Below are 20,400 nucleotides of genomic sequence, written 5' to 3'. Positions count from 1 at the left end.
AGAGAGAGGGAGACACAGATCTGAAGTGGGCACCAGGCTCTGAGCTGTCAGCACAGAGCCCGACGTGGGGCTCGAATCCACAAACCACATGATCATGCCCCGAGCTGAAATTGGACGCTCAACTAACTGAGCCACCCAGGCGCCCCAATAGCATTTATTTTCTAAACGTTTGGAAGGGTGGGGACACATTAGATTCCTCTATCCTAGTATCAGTGGAAGAAGTTTAAATTTACATGGCTCATATTGGCAATTCATGCAGGTCACCCAAATTCATGTGTGTGTTCTTTAATATTTTCAAGTAGCTAGAATCTGCTGCTTTAATACTTTTACATTGCCTTTTGACTGAAACGACAGTGATGTACACGTTACATGATAAGAGTTAATTACAGTGTTGCTTTTTTTTTTTCTTTTTAAATCTCAAGAGATGACCTTGGTTTCAGACTCATCTCGGAGCAGGTCAGCCATCACCCACCCATTAGTGCATTTCATGCTGAAGGATTAAACAACGATTTCATCTTTCATGGCTCGATCTACCCCAAACTGAAGTTCTGGGGCAAGAGTGTAGAAGCAGAACCCAAAGGAACCATCACTTTGGAGCTCCTTGAGTGAGTTGGAATCAAGCCATTAAACTCTTTTCATGTCTGTCTACACTTACCCACAGACCTGACAGTGTTGTTCTAAAGTTGGAGAAAAAGAAACAGCTTATAAACAGTGTAAATTATCCACTTTCTGTAAAAGAATTGAGAAACAGGGCAATAGCCGTTGTTTTTCAATATAGGTATATATAAAAAGTTTAAGTTAATGTTTGGATCTATTTTAAGATAGAATGGAATCAATTATTCCATGGTAGTTCTTAAGGAAGATGCTTTCTGTACATCATGGTGATGTTTTCTTTATCCATCTTTCAAAATGAATAAAGAAAATGTGGAATATATATACAACGGAATACTACTCAGCGTTGCTGCCATTTGCAACAACATGGATGGAACTAGACTGTATTACGCTAAGCGAAGTAAGTCAGAGAAAGACAGGTGTCATATGATTTCACTCATATGTGGAATTTAAGGAACAAAAGAGATAAACAGGGGAAAGGAAGGAAAAATACAATAAAAACACAGAGGGAGGCAAACCATAAGAGACTCTTAAATACAGAGAACAAACTGAGGGTTACTGAAGGGGAGGCGGGTGGGGGGATGGGTTAAATGGGTGACAGGCATAAAGGAGGGCACCTGTTGGGATGAGCACTGGGTGTCATGTGTAAGAGATGCATCACTGTGTTCTACTCCTGAAACCAAGACTACAGTGTATGTTAACTAACTTGAATTCAAATTAAAAAAAAAAAAAAAAATCAGTGTTCAAAAAAAAAATTCACTTTGAGAAATATGGAAATAATAATTGTGTGGCCCATCTTAGACATTAGGTAAATTTGAAAGTTCTCTTCTTTTGCAATAGAAAAAAAAAAGATTAGCGTGGAATATCTTTCCATTTATTTGTGTCTTCCCATTTCTTTCATTAATGTTTTGTAGTTTTCAATGTACAGGTCTTTCACTTCTTGGCTAAATTTATTCCTAGGTCTTTTATTCTTTTTGATTTAGTTATAAATGGGATTATTTTCTTAATTCCGTGCTCACATATTATAAGAATTAATACTGTTAATATATCCATACTACCCAAAGCAATCCACCAGATTCCATGTAAATCCTATCAAAATTCCAGTGACATTTTTCACAGAAACAGAACAATTTTTCTAAGTGTATATTTATTTATTTTTGAGAGAAAGAGATCACAAGCTGGGGAGGGGCAGAGAGAGAGAGGGAGATGCAGAATTTGAAGCAGGCTCTAGACACCAGGCTGTCAGCACAGAGCCCAATGCAGGGCTTGAACCCACAAACCATATCATGACCTGAGCTGAAGTTGGACTCTCAACCAACTGAGCCACCCAGACGCCCCTAGAACAAACAGTTTTAGAATTGGTATGGAACCATAAAAGATCCAGAAGAGCCAAAGCAGTCTTGAGAAAGAAGAACAAAGCTGGAAGCATCACACTTCTTGATTTCAAACTATTTTACAAAGCTATGGTAATTAAAACAGTGTGGTATTGGCATAAAAACATAAAGATAAGACGGATGGGACAGAACAGCCCAGAAATAAATCTGTGCCTATATATATGGCCAGTTTATGAAAAAGGAGGCAAGAATATACAATGAGGAAAGGACAGTGTCTTCAGTAAATGATGTTGGGAAAGCTGGACAGCCACATGCAGAAGAATGAAACTGGACAGTTTCTTACACAAGTTAACTCAAAATGGATCAAAGACTTGAATATAAGTCTATAAACTCCCTAGAAGAAAACATAAGTGATGAGGTCCTTGACATCAGTCTTGCTGAAGACTTTTTCAATCTAACATCAAAAGAAAAAGCAAAAAAAAAAAAAAAAGTGGGACTACATCAAACAAAAAACTTCTGCACAGCAAAGGAAACCATCAACAAAATGAAAAAGCAACCTACAGAATGGAAGAAAGTATTAGCAAATCATATATATCTGATAAGGGGTTAACATCCAAAATATATAAAGAACTCCTACAACTCAATGGCAAAACAAACAATTTGATTTAAAAATGGGCAGAGCGGACCTGAGTAGATATTTTTCCAAAGAACACACAGAGTTGGCCAACAGGTACATGAAAAAATGCTCTGCACCACTAATCATTAGGGAAATGCAAATCAAAACCATAGTGAGATACTGTTCCATACCTATTAGAATGACTAGTGTCAAAAAGACTAAAAATAACAAGTGTTGGTGAAGATGTGGGGAAAGGGGAACCCTTGTACACTGTTGGTGTGAATACAAACTTGTACAGCCATTCTGGAAAATAGTATGGAGTTTCCTCAAATTAAAAACAGAACTACCACATTATCCAGCAATTCTCCTTCTGGATATTTACCAAAGAAAATGAAGTGCCTATATGGAAGTGTCCATCCATGGATTAATAAAGAAAATGTGTGTGTGTGGGGGGGGTGTGTATGTGTGTGTATATATACCATATACAACACAATGGAGTATCAGCCATAAAAATAAATGAAATCTTGCCATTTGCACAACATGGATGGACTTTGAGGGCATTATGCTAAGTGAAATAAGTCAAAGACAAATACCATATGAGCTCTGTTACATGTGGAAATAAGTAAGTAAATAAAAATTTACAATAACCAAAAAAAAAAAGCTCTGGGGTACCTGGGTAGCTCAGTCAGTTGAGTGTCTGACTCTTGATTTTGGCTCGGGTCATGATCTCACAGCGTGTGAGATCAAGCCCTGAGTCACACTCTGTGCTCACTTCACAGAGTCTGCTTGGGATTCTCTCTGCCTCTCCCCAGAAAATGCTTGCATTCTCCCTCTCCCTCCCTCCCTCCCTCCCTCCGTCTCTCTCTCTCAAAAATAATAAATAAACGTTAAAAAAAAAAAACAAGCTCATACATACAGAAAGCAAATTGGTGGCTACCAATGGTACAAAGTAGGAGATGAAAGAAATGGGTGAACTATTTTTGTTTTTCACTTAAAGAAATTGAATAAATTTTTAAAAGAAAAAAGTTAGATTTAAATTCAAAGGTGGTTCCTCTTTTAGTTAAAATGGAATGAGCACCCTATAGTCTATCTTTTCTACTGATTTTAACTGCTCAGAAGACATAAAGCAACTATCTGAGGACTCTGAAGAGTAAAGAATCACAGACTGGGGGCGCCTGGGTGGCACAGTCGGTTAAGCGTCCGACTTCAGCCAGGTCACGATCTCGCGGTCCGTGAGTTCGAGCCCCGCGTCAGGCTCTGGGCTGATGGCTCAGAGCCTGGAGCCTGTTTCCAATTCTGTGCCTCCCTCTCTCTCTTCCCCTCCCCGTTCATGCTCTGTCTCTCTCTGTCCCAAAAATAAATAAACGTTGAAAAAAAAAATTTTTTTTAAATAATAAAAAAAAAAAAAAAAAAAAAAAAAGAATCACAGACTGGGGAGAGAAATAAGAACCTGAAGACCAATATGGCAGGTTCCTGGTTTTATTCACTCTACCCAACCACTGTCGCCTGGCTTACAGTCAGAGCAGCTCAGACCTTAGAACCAGACAGTGGAGGCAGACAGAAACAGTTTCAGAAGATGCCATCTGTTTCTGGTTAGAACAGCTAAAAAGAGGCCTTTGCAGGATGTAGAAAGGAGGGAAAATCCTTTTTAGTTTTCTCTCCCAGCCTTGCCCCAGAGCAAGCTCCAGGTCCCACAGCTACATTCCTGGAGTGGCAGCAGCAGCCACAGAAGTACCTAAATCTCGGGAAAGGTCCTCCTTGGCCAGAGGAACTGGATAAAGGCTAAACAGAGCGAGGAGAATCCCTGTTACTTTTTCTCTTTCTTTTCTCTTTGCCCCAGAGGAAGACTCACTTGTGGGAAATGCAAGACAGAGCAGGAACGCTTTAAAACCCCAGCTTGCTAGGCAAAGGCCAGAGGAAAGACTCCTCTGGTATCTACAAGTATGGAGGGAGGAGGGAGATCAAGAAAGGGATCCCATTAAGCAGTGTATGAGTTCCAGGCTCATCCTTAATACTTATGCATTGCAGTGACCCGAAGTGGCACACCGAAGGCCTTTAGATCTGAACTGCTATGTGGATCAGTGCCCAGGTCCCCAACTGGCTATTGAGGGGAAATAATAGATCTGAATAGCACTACAAAGGCTACAAAATTAAACTGACACCACAATCAAAGGCAACAGAAACTGGGTTGGGACTTGTGACCTGAAATTATGTTAACAGTACAAACAAAAATCAGTATTCTCCGGAACATTTTAAGGGTGCCCAGAATCGCCTATTATTAAAATGTCTAGAATACAATTCCAAAATCATTCGACCTATAAGGAAACAGGAAAATCTCAGTAACTCATGATGGAAAAGACAAACAATAGGCTCTAGCCCCAAGGTGAGTCAGGTATTGAAATTCGTATCAAATACTTTAGAGCAGCTTTCATAACTGTGCCCCATGAGATAAACATGAACATGCTAAAAATGAATAGGAAGATATTTTAGCAAAGAAATAGAAGTATGTCTGGAAATTTTAATACTGAAAGTTATAGTGACAAATACAAAAACTGAGATAGGCTGAATGGAATGAAGCTGATAAAGTATGTCCAGGGTCTGTATGAACACTACACAGTATTGATGAAAACAAAGGATATTTGGGTAACGGAAGACAGACTGTTTCAATATATTTGGAAGCCTTGATATAGTTAAGATGTCCATTCTCCCCTAATTGACCAATTAACAATATTAACAATCCAAATAATAAGTCCCAGGATGATTTTTTTGGTATAGAGAAGTTGACCAAAATTTGTATGGAAAGGCAAATAAAAAAAGAATAGTCAAAACAATTTTGAAAAGGAAGAACAATCGATGGCCTCCCATTTCCCAATTTTAAGACTTAACTCTGAAAATCAAGAGATCAAGAAACCGTGGTATTGGCAAGAGGGTAGAGATGTACATCATTGGAACAGGTCAGTTGAGAAATTGACTTATAGAAGTATGGTCAGTTGATTTGTAACAAAGGTGCAAACACAGTTCAGTGAAGGGTAGTCCTTTCTGCAAACAGTGTAGAAACAATTTGACATGCGTATTTAAAAAATGAATCTCGGGGCGCCTGCGTGGCTCAGTCGGTTGAGCGTCCGACTTCGGCTCGGGTCATGATCTCGCGGTCTGAGTTCGAGCCCCACGTCCGGCTCTGTGCTGACAGCTCAGAGCTTGGAGCCTGCTTCAGATTCTGTGTTTCCCTCTCTCTGCCCCTCCCCCACTCATGCTCTGTCTCTCTCTCTCTCTCTCTGTCAAAAATAAACATTTAAAAAAAAAATGAATCGGGGTGCCTGGGTGGCGCAGTCGGTTAAGCGTCCAACTTCAGCCAGGTCACGATCTCGCGGTCCGTGAGTTCGAGCCCCGCGTCGGGCTCTGTGCTGACAGCTCAGAGCTTGGAGCCTGCTTCAGATTCTGTGTTTCCCTCTCTCTGCCCCTCCCCCACTCATGCTCTGTCTCTCTCTCTCTCTCTCTCTCTCTCTCTCTGTCAAAAATAAACATTTAAAAAAAAATGAATCTCAATTCCTATCTCCCACCTTATCCAAAAATGAACTCAAAATCATAGATTAAAATGTACAACTGTAAAGCTTTTGGAAGAAAACAGAAAATCTTTATGGCTTTGGATTAGGCAGTGACCTCTTACAGATACATACCAAAGCACAATCTAGAAAAGGCAAAATTGATAAATTAGATTTTTATCAAAATGAAAAACTTTTGCTTCGTGAAAGACGCACTTCAGAAAATGAAGAAGAGAAGCTGTAGACGGGTAAACATTTGCAAATCATATATCCAACAAAGGACCTGTATCCAGGATATATAAAGAATTCTCAAAATTCAGCACTAAGACAATAAATAGAGCAACTCCGTAAGAAATTGGGCAAACAACATGAACAGATACCTCACCAAAAGATATACATAAGTGGCAAACACATGAGAAGATCTCAATTGCCTTAGTCATTAGAGAAATACAAAGTTATAATCACAGCGAGATACCACTATACATCTATTAGAATGGCTAAAATAAAAATTTTTTAAACAGATAATACCAGCTCCTAACAAGGATTTAGTATAACGAAGTATTGTTGGTGGGAATATAAAGCGGTAGTCACCCTGGAGAGCAGTGTGGCAGTTTTTTATAAAGTTAACGATAGGTTTACCGTACAACTTAGCAGTCCCCTCCTATGTATTTATCTAGAGGATGAAAATTTATGTTGTCACAAAAACCTGCGCACAAATGTTTATAACAACAGTATTAATAACCATGAAAAACTGGACGTTCCTCAAAAAATTAAAAACACAACTACCATACCATCCAGTAATTGCACCACTGGATATTTACCAGAATACAAACACACGAATTGAAAGGGGTATATGTACCCCGTGTTTATTGTAGCATTCTGCACAATAGCCAGATTATGGAAGCAGCTCAAGTATCCATCAGACAAATAGATGAAGAGATGTGTCCAAATTAATGTTATGCAGCCATAAAAAAAGAATGAAATTTTGCCAATTGCAATGACATGGATGCATCTGGAGAGTATAATACGAAGCAAAATAAGCCAGTCAGAGGAAGACAGCTACCATATTATTTCACTCATATATGGAATTTAAAAAACAAAGGAAGAAAAGAAACCAAACAATCAGACTCTTAACCATAGAGTACAAACTGATGGTTACCAGAGGGGTGGGGGGGTGGGAGCATGGGGGAAACAGGGGAAGGGGATTAAGAGTACACTTACGATGAGCACTGAGGAATATATGGAAGTGTTGAATCACTATACTGTACACCTGAAACTAACATAACACTGCATGTTAACCACACTGGAATTAAACTTTTTAAAATAAATTTAAAAAATAACAATAATAGCTCAAAACTGAAAGCAACCCAAAGTCTTTCAGTGAGTGAATGGTTAAATGTGGCACATCCATACAGTGGAATACTACTCAGAAATAACAAATTATTGATACATGGGATTTCAAATGCATCCTAACAAATGAATCCCAAGAAGTTGCATAATATATCATGTCCTGTATATGGCATTTGGGGAAAGACAGTGGAGAACAGATGCACTGTATAAGGATGAGGGATGAATTAGGGATTCAGGAATTAGGTAGAGGGGAGACCTTGACTGTACCAGGGGCATGAGTGAATTTGGGAGGCTGTGACTGATCTGTGTTCTGATTGTGGTGGTTACAAAGGTCTATCCATGCATTAAAACTCCTAGAATAATATGCCAGCAAAAGTGAATTTTGCTGTTTGTAAATGAAAAATACATGTAAAAAACACAAATGTATGAAGATGTGAAACAAATGTTTTCAAAAGGAAAGGATGGGTAAGATTGGTGCTTATTGACATAAGTTTTTCTCTTTGGTGAGCTGGAAGGTACTCTTCTGGTTAGTCGTAAATAGACCTTCATTTTTATTTTCCGACTCCATTTTTTTTTTTTAATGTTCTCACCAAACTTTTGAATGCCTAAGATGAGGACAGGCATACATAGGAGGTATTGAAGGCCTGATTCCAGACTACTGCAGTAAAGCAAGTTGGATGAATTTTCTGGTTTCCCAGTGCATTTGGAACTTATGTGAGGTCTATATTGTAGTCTTATTAAGTGCACAATAGCATTATATCTAAAAAAACAAAAAAAATCCAAATACATCTTAATATCTTACTGCTAAAAATGCTAGCTGTTTGAGCTTTCAGTGAGTCATAATCACAGATTACCATAACATATATAGCAATAAATGAAAAACTTTGAAATACCGTAAGAATTGCCAAAATGTGACCCAGAGACATGAAGTGAGCAAATGCTATTGTAAAAATTATGCCAATAGACTTGCTCAATGCCCGGTGCCACAAACCTTCAATTTGAAGAAGAAAAAAAAAAAAAAAAAAAGCCGCAGTATCTGCCAAGTACAATAAAACAAGATACACTGGTATATACATAGTTTATTTGGAGTTCGGTGAAAGTTTAGGTTTTTCTCTTAAGCTTCTATATCCTTGTAAGAAACAACAAGAGTAGTTAGACAATAACCCATTTTATTGTGAGTTTACATCAATAGAGGTTTCAAAGTCTTAGAGCTTAGTTATCTCCAGCTGTCTGATTTGTTATCCTGAGTCACACTTTTGAGACTTTTTAAACAAAGTAACACTTCTCATTTATTTTTCTGGGCTTTGGGTTTTTTGTTTTTTAGACACAGTGAAGCATACACATGGACAAATCCTACCTGCTGCGTACATAACATCATCGTGGGTAAACTCTGGATTGAGCAGTACGGCAATGTGGAAATCACAAACCACAAGTAAGACGCTTTAGGGGGCTTATGTATCCGTTCAGCTGTCATCACCCCGTTCTGGTGGGGGTCTTTGTTTTTTTCAAAAGTTCTAGTAGAGCCTGATGATAATTTAAGAACCAGGCAGTTCGACCCTTGGGTAAATAGAAGCCCATCCATTTAATGAATGCAAGTTTCTGACCAGGGACGACTGGGTGAACTCTGAGCTTTTATAGATGAAATTGTAATTTCATCCTCAGTTCATTTTGCTTATAGTGCTTAGTTTGCATTATTTGCAGAGGAGGTGGGGTGGGGGGAACAGGAAAGTTAAAAAGAGCTGGGTTCAAAGCCTACTTTGTGACCTTAGGCAAGTATCTTACTCAGCTCAGGCTGCTCTAACAGACTGCCACGCAAACCAGCTGGCTTAAACAGTAGAAATTTATTTCTCACAGTTCTGGAGGCTAAGAAGTCCAAGATCAGGATGCTGACAGCTTTGATGTCTGGTGCAGGCTTTCTCCCTGGTTTGCAGGGGCCATCTCCTCGTATCCTGACATAGTGGACACAGCTCATGTCTCGTGTCTTTTAAAAGGGCACTAATTTCATTCGTGAGGACTCCACCCTCATGACTGAATTAACCTCCAGAGACCATCACTTTGGGAGTTAGGGCTTTGACATGTGCATTTGGGGAGACACAGACATTGACTCCATAGCAGCACGTCTCTTGTTCTTTATGAACCCTGCTCACCTTTCTTAATGGTGGGTCCAGTACTAATTGAGGATTAGTCGTAACAACCACTGTGTGGAGCCTGACATGTGTTAGAAAATCAGTAAACAGCAACTGCTTTAGAAAGGTCACCTTCCTCATTATTCTCTACTGCTGCTTCTGTGGTAAATGGTCATCTGAGCTTAATATCTTCTTCACAGGACTGGGGACAAATGTGTGTTGAATTTTAAGCCATGTGGCCTTTTTGGTAAGGAATTACATAAAGTCGAAGGCTACATTCAAGATAAAAGGTAAAGTGTCCATTTTAGGTGTTGGGTGGTATAGGTGTCATTTGCTAAATAAAATGTCAGTATTAAAATCTGCCATAACGGGGCGCCTGGGTGGCGCAGTCGGTTAAGCGTCCGACTTCAGCCAGGTCACGATCTCGCGGTCCGTGAGTTCGAGCCCCGCGTCAGGCTCTGGGCTGATGGCTCAGAGCCTGGAGCCTGTTTCCGATTCTGTGTCTCCCTCTCTCTCTGCCCCTCCCCCGTTCATGCTCTGTCTCTCTCTGTCCCAAAAATAAATAAACGTTGAAAAAAAAAAAATTAAAAAAAAAAAAAATCTGCCATAACCTAGGAAACAAACATTTCAGTGAGTTGAAAATTTTTTCTTCTACAAGGAAAGGTCTGTTTCTTTAAAGAATCTGATTTATAATCATTTTCATGATAAGATTCAGTTACAGCAAAAGGCGGCTTTAATTGTTGGCTGAATATCAATGTCTCTCAACAGCAAGAAGAGGCTCTGTGCCCTCTATGGGAAGTGGACCGAGTGCTTGTACAGTGTGGACCCCGCCACTTTTGATGCTTACAAAAAAAACGACAAGAAAAATACTGAAGAGAAGAAAAACAGCAAACAGGTGAACATGCTGTAAGGTGGTACCGGAGGAATCCCTGGGCTTTTGAATTTGCACTAATCGTTCTGGAGGCGGCCCGTTACTGGGTCACAGTGTGCTCTTTTTTTTTTCTGGTTGCTAACGCGTGTAATTTTTCTCCTCGGATCTTCTTTGTTTAATTGAGGTAGAGTTGACAGACATCCTTGAATCTTTTGAATGAACAGATAACCTGCCCCAGTAGCAACTGTGGGCATAAGCTTCATGGAGTACAGCCGCGTGCTACTCTTGTGTCTGTGTGAGGTTATGCGTGAGGCGTTGATTACTCGAATTCACGTAGCTTTGGAAAGTGGGAGTTCATCTTGGGACAGATGTTCCTTTCCTTCTTTCTGTTGATGTGCGTTAGAAGTTGAGATCAGGGGCGCCTGGGTGGCTCAGTCGGTCAAACGTCGACTCTTGGTTTCGGCTCAGGTCATGAGCTCACAGTCTGTGTGTTCGAGCCCCGCGTTGGGCTCCTTGCCCCTCCGTTGCTTGAGTGCGCTTGCTCTCTCACTCTCTCAAAAAATAAACATAAAAATTTTTTCTAAAGAGGAAGTTGAGATCACTTGAATGTTTAAAATTTCCTCCAAAATTATTTCCTACGTTTTCCTGCCTGTTAGCAGTTTTGTTGCTCTTGCTCTTGCGTGCGCGCGCGCGCGCTCTCTCTCTCTCTCTCTCTTTCTCTCTCTCTCTCGTGTCTAAACCACTGAAGTTAAGACCAGTGCAGTTAAGGGAGTCATTCCCCACTCACCTTTCTTCCTCACGAGACTGTTCATTTCCCACATGGAGGGCACACAGCTGCTTGTCCCGGGGCCCAAGGAGACTCTCGTGTTCGGCGCGCTCCTGTTCCTTTCCTTCAGGCAGAGGAGCAGAGGGCTAATGAAAGAGTGCATGTGTTCCAACAGGAGATATTTGAGGACTGGTTGCTTTCTGGGAGCTGGCGGGGTAGTTAAGAGCACAAGCTCTGGGTAGAAACCCTCCCCAGCACCTAGGAGTGGGTAGAGTCAGGTTTCGTGCCTTCTCCCTGGCCTTCATGTGTGAAACGGGGATACTACTGGTACCTGCTTTGTCAGGTGAGTTGACGACTGCTGGAAAGGGCTCGGAGTAATACCTGCTCATAGTCAAGACCACTAAATACCAAGGTCCCTCTGCTCAGAGCATGGGGGCGTGCCAGGGGCCGAGCACCAGCAAGCAGGCAGGCTCCCTGGCTCCCCTCGCGGGAACCTCGTGCTTGTGAAAGTTCAGAAGCCCCAATCCTCCTCAAAAATAGGTGTAGTTTTTAGTGAGTTTCTTTGTAATTAAGTTAACCATGATCCTGAGGCAGAAGGAGTTTTATTAAAATGTCCCGGCATGCCGCTCTGCTGTGGCTTTGATTCTTCTCTTTCTATCTCCCTGCATCTCCGGGCACTGTTCTGCTCTCCTCCTCACACCCCATGTCCGTCCCGCCTGCCTTTCCTTCCTTCTGGGAGATGTGCTGACGCTTCTCCGCAGCTGTTACAGGACCGAGGGGGCCAGAGAAGGAAATGCTCCAGGACACCGGGAGCCCTGGTGGCCACTCGGGCCAGTACGAGGCCACTTGGCAAAGACACGCACTTGCCAACGTACGTGGCATCCACCCTCCTTTACGGAGTTGGGGCAGAGGACCACGGACATTGGCAGCATCCCAGAAGATGTCCCTCATGTCCCGTGAATCCTGCCAGTCTTTGTAGATCAGTGCCCTTGGAGAGAGAGATTACTCTCACCCACTCGTGCCTTGTCCACTTCCCCTTCCTGTGTGCACGGAGCTGCTGCAGGCCCATGTACCTGAGCGCATTCAGGTGCCAGGGCAAGTTTGTCATCATCGGTGCTGTCGCCTCCCTGCTGCTATTTTGTAAGCCGTATGTTCGCTGAAGTATCTCGGTGACTGTGTGACACTGAGGGTATTACCTAACCTTCCAAAGGCGTGAAGTCCGTGTACCTACAGAGCTGTGGAGCTCCTGTGTCCTTATAGGTTTATTACGGAAGGATCAGCACCTCGAGAGCTTCTGGCACGGTCTGCCCGTGCGGGATAGCCAGAGGAATCGTTCGTTTCCTCATTAGCCTAACGTCCGTTTAAATTCTCTTTTTATTGAATGCTTTTAGGATCCCTACTGGTTTTGTGTCTTTGATCCATTTTAGTTAACTGCCCCAAGAATTTAACCTTTTCTTATTCTCATAATGCTCCAGTAAATATTCCAGCAAGTTACTTTTCTTTAAAAAAAAAAAAATAAATTAAAAGATTTAGGAAGAATAAGACCCTATAATAAAGAGTGCTGATGAGAGTAGTGCTACCTTAGCGCACATAACACTAGCTGGCACAGCACACACAAAGCTCAGGGCCTCCTGGCCCCTGGTCAGCAAGTGTTTGTGGACTCCCTGCACTGCTGGAGAGAGTCCCGGCTCCCCTGTCCCCCCACCCCCCGCACCGCTCAGTCTATGGGGGAAACCGTGGTTATTTTACAATTTGTAAGTGTACTGTTGTAAAACGTTTTAATTTTGTCCATCGGTTGGCTCTTCTAGATGAGCACTTCTGAGGAGTCGGACGAGATGCCAATGCCAGATTCTGAAAGTGTGTTTGTGATCCCTGGAAGTGTTCTCCTGTGGCGAATAGCCCCACGGCCTCCAAACTCTGCCCAGGTGAGACGGAGCTGCTTCTGTTCGGTGCCGAGAACGCGCCTTCCAGGCACGTGCAGGGCCAGCCCAGCCAGACCACAGAAGGGTGCGGCCCGTCGCCCCAGTGCTCCTCAGCCGTCCCTCTGCTGGCTTCTGTCTGCCAGTTTCCCTTGTCACCTGAGACTCTGCGTTCATGCCATCCGTCCCTTCTGGGGTCTGGCTGGGAAGGTGTCGGGGTGGAACTCTTAGGGGCTTCTTTAATGATAACTCAGGAGTAAGACTGGCTCTCGTCAAATACAGGGTGGTACAAATACTTCAGTAGTAAGCCCCCAGATCCAGCGAGTTATGATTTTAATGAAGTAAAAAGAACATCAATGTGGCTTATAGTTCAAGTTGACAGTGATGGAGGATATTCATCGTGTGCAGCCTGCGTGGGGATCTCTCTGGGACAGACACCCCAGGTGGGGCAGACTTGAGTGAAAATGCTGAAGACAAGTGGTCAAGAAGGCGGGCCATCATTACCGCAGACTCAGGGAGTCATTGTCAAGTCATTCTGTCTTCAGGGGCTTTCGGGTTGCAGTACGCCTTGCTACATGTTAATTTGAACATTTTTGCTGCTTTTCAGATGTATAACTTTACTAGCTTTGCAATGGTTTTGAATGAAGTAGACAAGGAAATGGAGAGCGTGATTCCTAAGACAGACTGCAGGTTACGGCCTGACATCAGAGCCATGGAGAATGGAGAAATAGGTAACGAGTGTCTGGTGGTGAAATGGTGTAGATAGATGTGGGGGAGGGGGTCGTGTGATCAGTAGCATCATTGTGATGGTACGAGCATTTTTAGTCTGAATTCAATATAAATTCAGTAGCTTTCATTTAAAATTTGGAAATCTGAGGTAGACTTTAGTAGCTTAGATTCATTATTTCAGTGATCCTCCCTGACGGTTTAATATTCTACATATGGCCAGAGGCATGTCTTAAATGTCAGAGGGGAATTTGAGAAAATAATAGCATCGTTATCAACTTTAAACTATATTCTAATTATTTCACTCTATGTTTAAGAACCCAAATAATACCTCGTGAGCCTCAAAGAAGAGCGTGTTCTCAGTTAATTACACATTTTTACCTGATGTTAAATCTGTTCTAAATCAGTGGTTCTCAAAAGGGAAGCATCCCCCCCCCGCCCCCGGAGGACGTGCGTCAGTGTCCGGAGAGTTTGTCACGTCTGGGGAACTGCTGCTGGCATCTAGTGGCTAGAAGCTGGGGGTGCTGCCAGAGGTCCTGCAGCTCACAGGACACCCCACAAGCACCCCGGCAGTGTGATGATGTGTCGGGGACACTAGGGTTCAGAAGCCCTGTTCTAACCACATGCCCCAATGCTGTCCTTGAATGATCAGTGAGACAGGATTTTTGAAAATTGTTTGAATTTCTTATGAATAGAATCTGAAGCTCTGTGAGGTCTCACCAAGGATTAAGAAAATTTCACATTGATTCAGTTTTTCCACCCAATTTTCCATTGAAGCTTTTGAACATAATTATTTTGGCCTTAAGAATAAGCAGGTTCTTGGGGCGCCTGGGTGGCTCAGTCGGTTGGGCGTCCGACTTCGGCTCAGGTCATGATCTCACGGTCCGTGGGTTCGAGCCCCGCGTCGGGCTCTGTGCTGACAGCTCAGAGCCTGGAGCCTGTTTCAGATTCTGTGCCTCCCTCTTTCTCTGACCCTCCCCTGTTCATGCTCTGTCTCTCTCTGTCTCAAAAATAAATAAATGTTAAAAAAAAATTTTTTTTTTTAAATAAGCAGGTTCTTTTTTTTTTTTTTTATGTTTATTTATATTTGAGAGAGAGACAGAGTGCGAGCGGGGGAAGGACAGAGAGAGAGGGAGACACAGAATCCAAAGCAGGCTCAAGGCTCTGACCTGTCAGCACAGAGCCTGACGTGGGGCTTGAACTCACGGATGGTGAGATCATGGCCTGAGCCGAAGTCGGACACTCAACCGACTGAGCCACCTGGATGCCCCAAGATTAGCAGGTTCTTTTGGTAAATGCAGAGGCTGTTCAGGACTGGACTGTAGAAAGAGACGACTTGGCCTTGAGTGACCCCTCTGCCTCTCACTAGCTTGGGTGTGTGTGAAAATTTTAACATAATGTTTGTTTTCTAATAAAACAGAGATTGTGCGAATACATGTAGATGGTGCTTGTCCATAATGTCACTGTGCTTAGTACTGTGCCCGGCAGGCTCTACCTGGAGAATAACGGTTTTCCATTAATGTTCATACCTTAGATCAAGCTAGTGAAGAAAAAAAACGACTTGAGGAAAAACAAAGAGCAGCCCGCAAAAACAGGTCCAAGTCGGAGGAGGACTGGAAGACGAGGTGCGTGCGGGGCGCCCCAGGCTGTTGTGGGGGGCGGGGCACTCAGATGCAGATCTGCTCAGCGAGGCCTGACACAAGCCCTGCCAGTGTTGCCAGGTGTGAGAGAAAAGCGGCAAGACTTGCATGTGTGACACAGGAAAGGGACTATCTGGAAATTAAGGTTAGAATATTGCCACACAGTTAACTGGAGGTGAGTCGTTTAAGCCAACCGTCTGCCTTCCTTGTCTGGCCACGTCCTGCCCTTTTCGTTATTATAAGAGGGAAGGTAAAATCTGGAATTTACAGATTTTGGCATGAAAGTAGGTTTGGAGCTATTTTCTTATAGTACACGTGAGTAAACGTACAGGGCCGTTTGCTTATATGTTTATCATGTGTCCAAGATATTTAGACACTGCCTTTATTCTTCCAAACACAAGGGATTAGACTTGTACCAGAAATACAATATGTATAAAGTAACCTTGGATTCCATTCAGAAATAGAAAGTGGCCATAAAATTTCTAAGTTTTGAACTTTTTTTTTTAAAGAGTTTTCAGAGTCCCTGTATTGAGTAATAGAATCACTTGGAAACAGGAATAGAATAAAAACATTTTCTACGTTTGTATCACATGATAGAAACCATTGTCCCATAACTCAAAGTTATTAAATGAGTTGTAGAGCCAATATGGGCATACTTTTGCAAGCATTTCAGTAGACATTGCTAGCCCTTTTGCATCTGAGAAATAGATAATTATTAGAACTAGAAATGACCTTAGATTTCATCCAGTCTAAGTGTTTTTGGACGTGGTTAGCATAAAAAGCTTTTTTGCCAATGAATGCATAAAGAATCTCCAAATACAGAATGTGTGGAACCAGAGCTGCGGTGGTTGGGTGAGGAGTAGGGCCAGGACCTTGGCCACCCCTCACCTTGTCCCACCCTGTACGTTCCCCAGCTCCCTAAAACTCCGTGGAATACAGTTTGGAAAGTGGCCCAGAAATCCCTTTGTTGTTCAGAGGGAAAAAAATGCTGGTGTATTTCATTTAGGGGACTTGCTCATGGCACACCGCTAGTGAGCCGCAGGCCTGTGATTAGAACCCTCTACCTTCATTAATCCTTAAGGAAAAGCTACATTGCTTTCCTGTGATCCCTTTTGAAAAGATTTGACTCATCATAATTTCTAGTGTCTTTTTGCAGAAAACCCCACTTTTGTACTATATTTCTCATTATTAACTCCTTTATTTTTCTGGTCGTGTTTTCAGGTATACAATGTAAGCGAAAAGCCCACTAAGAATTTTTACTGTCAAAGTCGTAGCATTCAGAAAGTAATGAGCTTTAAATAGCTCTGTAGTCGCCCGAAAATAAAACGAGGGGCCATGTTTGTGGGCTACAATTTGACGCCTTTCTACCACACTGTCTCTTAGCATCAGTAGTACTTATATGAATGTACCTCTTTAAAATGATCCTACTGACCCTTTGTCCAAAGAATTATGTGCTTTGAGCTCTTTTTTAGTGGAGGTGGGAAGAGTGCACACTCACGGACTTGACTCTTCTCAGGATTGACAATGTGTGTTGGAAAGGTGTGGTTCAGTTTGACTAGGGTAGGATGGGGCAGGACAGTTTATAAAGGAACATTCTCTGCTGGGTTAGAGCTAACTAGCCTTCAGAGTTATCAAACCCGGAAACTTACTAAAATCCATCTCAAATCCCTCCGCACTAAAAGCTGGCATTCCTGCTAATACTGGTTTCACTCGAAGAGAGGATAGGCTCCCAAATTTTTGGCTGTCAACTATGGCCCCTGCTTTTGAAAAGGCCTGCTTATAATCCTGACCTATTTTCCTAGAGGAAATCAGTGTGGTACAGGGAGGAGGTAGAGGGACCGGTGAGAGAGGATTTTTAAGAGGAGGGAGGCAGGTGATGAGGCCAAAAAAATTGATGAGGCTGTCTCCCTGATCATTTGAGCATCATGCAGAATTCACATTTTATAGAATGCTACGTTCCTGATTCAGACCTGCAGACTCCAAAATACTAAAAGCACAGAAATCTTACCTTCCTCTTCCCATGTGACCTGTGCCTAAAATGTGTGAGTTTAGGACAAATTAACTGGACTCTGTGGTCTCTGTGTGTAAGCGGAGGTTTCCAGACACAAGTGCTCAAAATTAGAGCTAGCGGTTGAGGGGGAGACTCTAATCCCATGCATCAGACCGTCGACTCTGACGTGTGCTCATCTCCAGTGTGGCGTTCAGACCCCGTCCAAGAGCAGGCAGGCTCTAAGGGGAGCTTGCAGTCCTGGTCTTCAGAGAACTGGGCTTACCCCATGGCACCGTGGCCTGAGGCTTGGATTAGTTTTTAAATTATTTTTTACTTGATTTGGATTTTCCTGCTTTTCTGAAGTGCTTGACTTTGCTAAGCCTAACTGCAAAAGTGCTTTTACTGCTTGGACTTTGGAGACCAAAAGGTGTGTAACTATATACTTCATACTGTTAGAATTTTGTGACTTTGATCAAATAACAGGTTTTTAAATTATATTTCCAGTCTGCTTAACTTAACCAAATCAGATCTATCTTGATCATTTAAAGTAGACTCAAATTTTCTAAGTAGGAAAAAGTCCCAAAAACTGAATAGAGAATTTAGATATTAATATTCTAGAAAATGTGATCTAATGCACATTTACTTTGTGGTCCTCCAAGGAATCTGCCTAATCTGAAGCAGTCTTTTCTCTTAGAGCATTTTGTGCTACTGTAGGGATAATAGGGACATTTGAGACTTACCCAACACATGTAACTTTATTTTGTTAAAAAAATTTTTTTTAATGTGACACAAATTTGTGAACCTTTTGAGCAAGTAATTTTGCATTTCCATTACCTGAAGAACACTGGGGCTATCGGAAACAGTGATGTGATGTTTTTTAAAGGGTAAGAAAATGATTAGGGCATCTCTGTGCAGAACTAGAAAAGACAGATACAGATGTTAACCGCTAGATGCAACCTAAGAATTCGTATTAGCCTGGAGAAAATGGAGACCTAGGAAGGTGAGGACTAGTCTCAGCAGATTAGGTGTGGCACAGTAGATTGGAAAGATCATGGTCTTTAAAATCAGACTTCTCTGACATTCCACTTCTGCTTTGAGTTTACGGGGCATCAACTCTGAAGCCAGTAGCTTACCTGTTATTCTGGTATGTTGCCAAAGTTCATAAAAGTTCGTTTCCCTGTCCTAATTCCTTAAACCTTAAAAAAAAAAAAAAAAAAGCCTCCTGGTGGAAGATAATGTGGCTAGAGAGTGAACAATTAGACAAATAGTATTGTTCTTATCCCACTAGACAGAAGATCCTACTTCTGTTGAGTACTTTTGCTGAATGCTGTGAAAAAACTCACGAACCTTTTGTGTGGTATCATATCTTTTGGACTCCTACTCTCTATAGTATATAGACGGTCTCTAAAAACAATAGGACTTCTTTAAAAGTCTCTTTGGAAATCCGTAACTCAGGGCGAAGTGGCAGGTACCCTGTGATTTCAGCTTCCCCCATCAATCTTGTGCTTTCTTTTTAAACAGGTGGTTCCATCAAGGTCCTAATCCCTACAATGGAGCACAGGACTGGCTTTACTCGGGCAGCTACTGGGACAGAAACTACTTCAATTTGCCTGACATTTATTAAAATGCACACAAGTCAGGGTGTTTGGCTAATCTATAAATAAGTCTTAAACCTATGTTTTTAAATTTTTTCCTTGGTTTCTACTCATCTTTTAAAGAAAAAACCTGCTCTGGGATAACTTGCATTTCACTCAACAAAAGTAGGGCATGAGGTGATATTGGTGAGGAAAGTCAGGAAAAATGGGTAATTTTGCTATCCAAACTTACTTCTTTGGAACACTGTTTTAGAGAGGTAAGAGAAACTGTGTGGAGAAAATGCTTTTTATGGTTGCTGTTGCCATATCTACTGAAAGTTTATACCCAACTGTAACTTTGGCTTTATGGAATTATATAGTAGTCCCAAATCAAGTTATTTTGAAAATTTTTATGCTGTCATGCTTGAATGTTTTAGATGTGACTTTGAAATGTTTAGAACTCCTCTGTACAATGTTAATGTGCTCAAATGTAGAGAAGGTTATGTCATTGTGTAAAGACTACGTTAAAAAGATGGCTTTTCTTCGTACTAATCCTCTCAATTTTATCTCTTCCCGCTTCCAAAAAGAAAAACTTGTTCCTGATTTGAAAATTCTAAAAAATTAAACTGGAAAAGGTATTTTAGTGCTCTGAATTTACTTTTACAATTTTCTGTAATCATGGTCCTTAGAATTAAAAGGTGTTTGTATTGAAAATTCGTATAAAATCTAGTTCACAAAAATGCCCTAGAAATAGATTCTAATCACCATCATTACATAATGACAAACCTTTATAAATGCTTCAACTTTTGTGGCAAAGGCCACCTGAGACGTGAAGTTGCACTCATGTATTGTAAGTACCAAACTATACAATAGGGGGTCTTGTGCATTGCAAGTACTTAAGGCCCCCGTGTACTTAAAATCTGTATGGAGACCTACTATACAGTAGCTTTGCCCCTTTCATTGGGGTACATTAATCTAATGGTATTTATCCACCCAACCCCGGACTGAGATCTTGCTCCAAGGGGCTTTAGGTAGCTGCCAGTAAATTATTTTAATTGCTGTCTTGAAGTTAACAAGTGTTACAATGAAATAATCTACCTGATGCTAAATAAAGGCTTTAGAATGTTCCCCAAAAGTGTGGTTTCTTAAACTTTCAAATATACTGATGTTGGCAATTGGTAGGATCCTAAATTATCGAGTGCCCGTGCACAGAGCCCTCGTGGTCCTGCTGTCCACAGGGCCACAGAGCTAACCAGCACAGGCTCAGGAGGCAGTCAGCACTGGGGAGTGTTATCTGGGTAAATACAGTATTACACTGAGGTGCCCCCTGTATT

The 20,400-nt window shown here is 41.7% G+C and overlaps 1 protein-coding gene across 7 annotated transcripts in view; it reads left to right on the top strand.

Moving 5' to 3' along the window:
- Positions 1-20,193, top strand: part of OSBPL1A (oxysterol binding protein like 1A) — a 246,851-nt gene extending 226,658 nt beyond the window's left edge. For 6 of the 7 annotated variants that reach the window (XM_045456885.1, XM_045456886.1, XM_045456887.1 and 3 more), the window contains 8 exons: positions 423-605; positions 8,779-8,886; positions 9,781-9,870; positions 10,349-10,475; positions 13,026-13,142; positions 13,744-13,867; positions 15,397-15,487; positions 19,014-20,193. In XM_045456885.1, coding sequence (XP_045312841.1) covers positions 423-605; positions 8,779-8,886; positions 9,781-9,870; positions 10,349-10,475; positions 13,026-13,142; positions 13,744-13,867; positions 15,397-15,487; positions 19,014-19,116 — 943 coding nt within the window. In that variant the 3' untranslated portion in view covers positions 19,117-20,193. Of the gene's footprint in view, positions 1-422; positions 606-8,778; positions 8,887-9,780; positions 9,938-10,179; positions 10,476-13,025; positions 13,143-13,743; positions 13,868-15,396; positions 15,488-19,013 lie in introns of those variants that run through there. The other variant, XR_006707209.1, reaches the window with a different exon arrangement.
- The last annotated feature ends 207 nt before the right edge of the window (positions 20,194-20,400 follow it).

This window comes from Leopardus geoffroyi, chromosome D3 (assembly GCF_018350155.1).
Source record: "Leopardus geoffroyi isolate Oge1 chromosome D3, O.geoffroyi_Oge1_pat1.0, whole genome shotgun sequence".
NCBI lineage: Eukaryota > Metazoa > Chordata > Mammalia > Carnivora > Felidae > Leopardus > Leopardus geoffroyi.
This window is presented reverse-complemented; position numbering and strand designations above follow the sequence as displayed.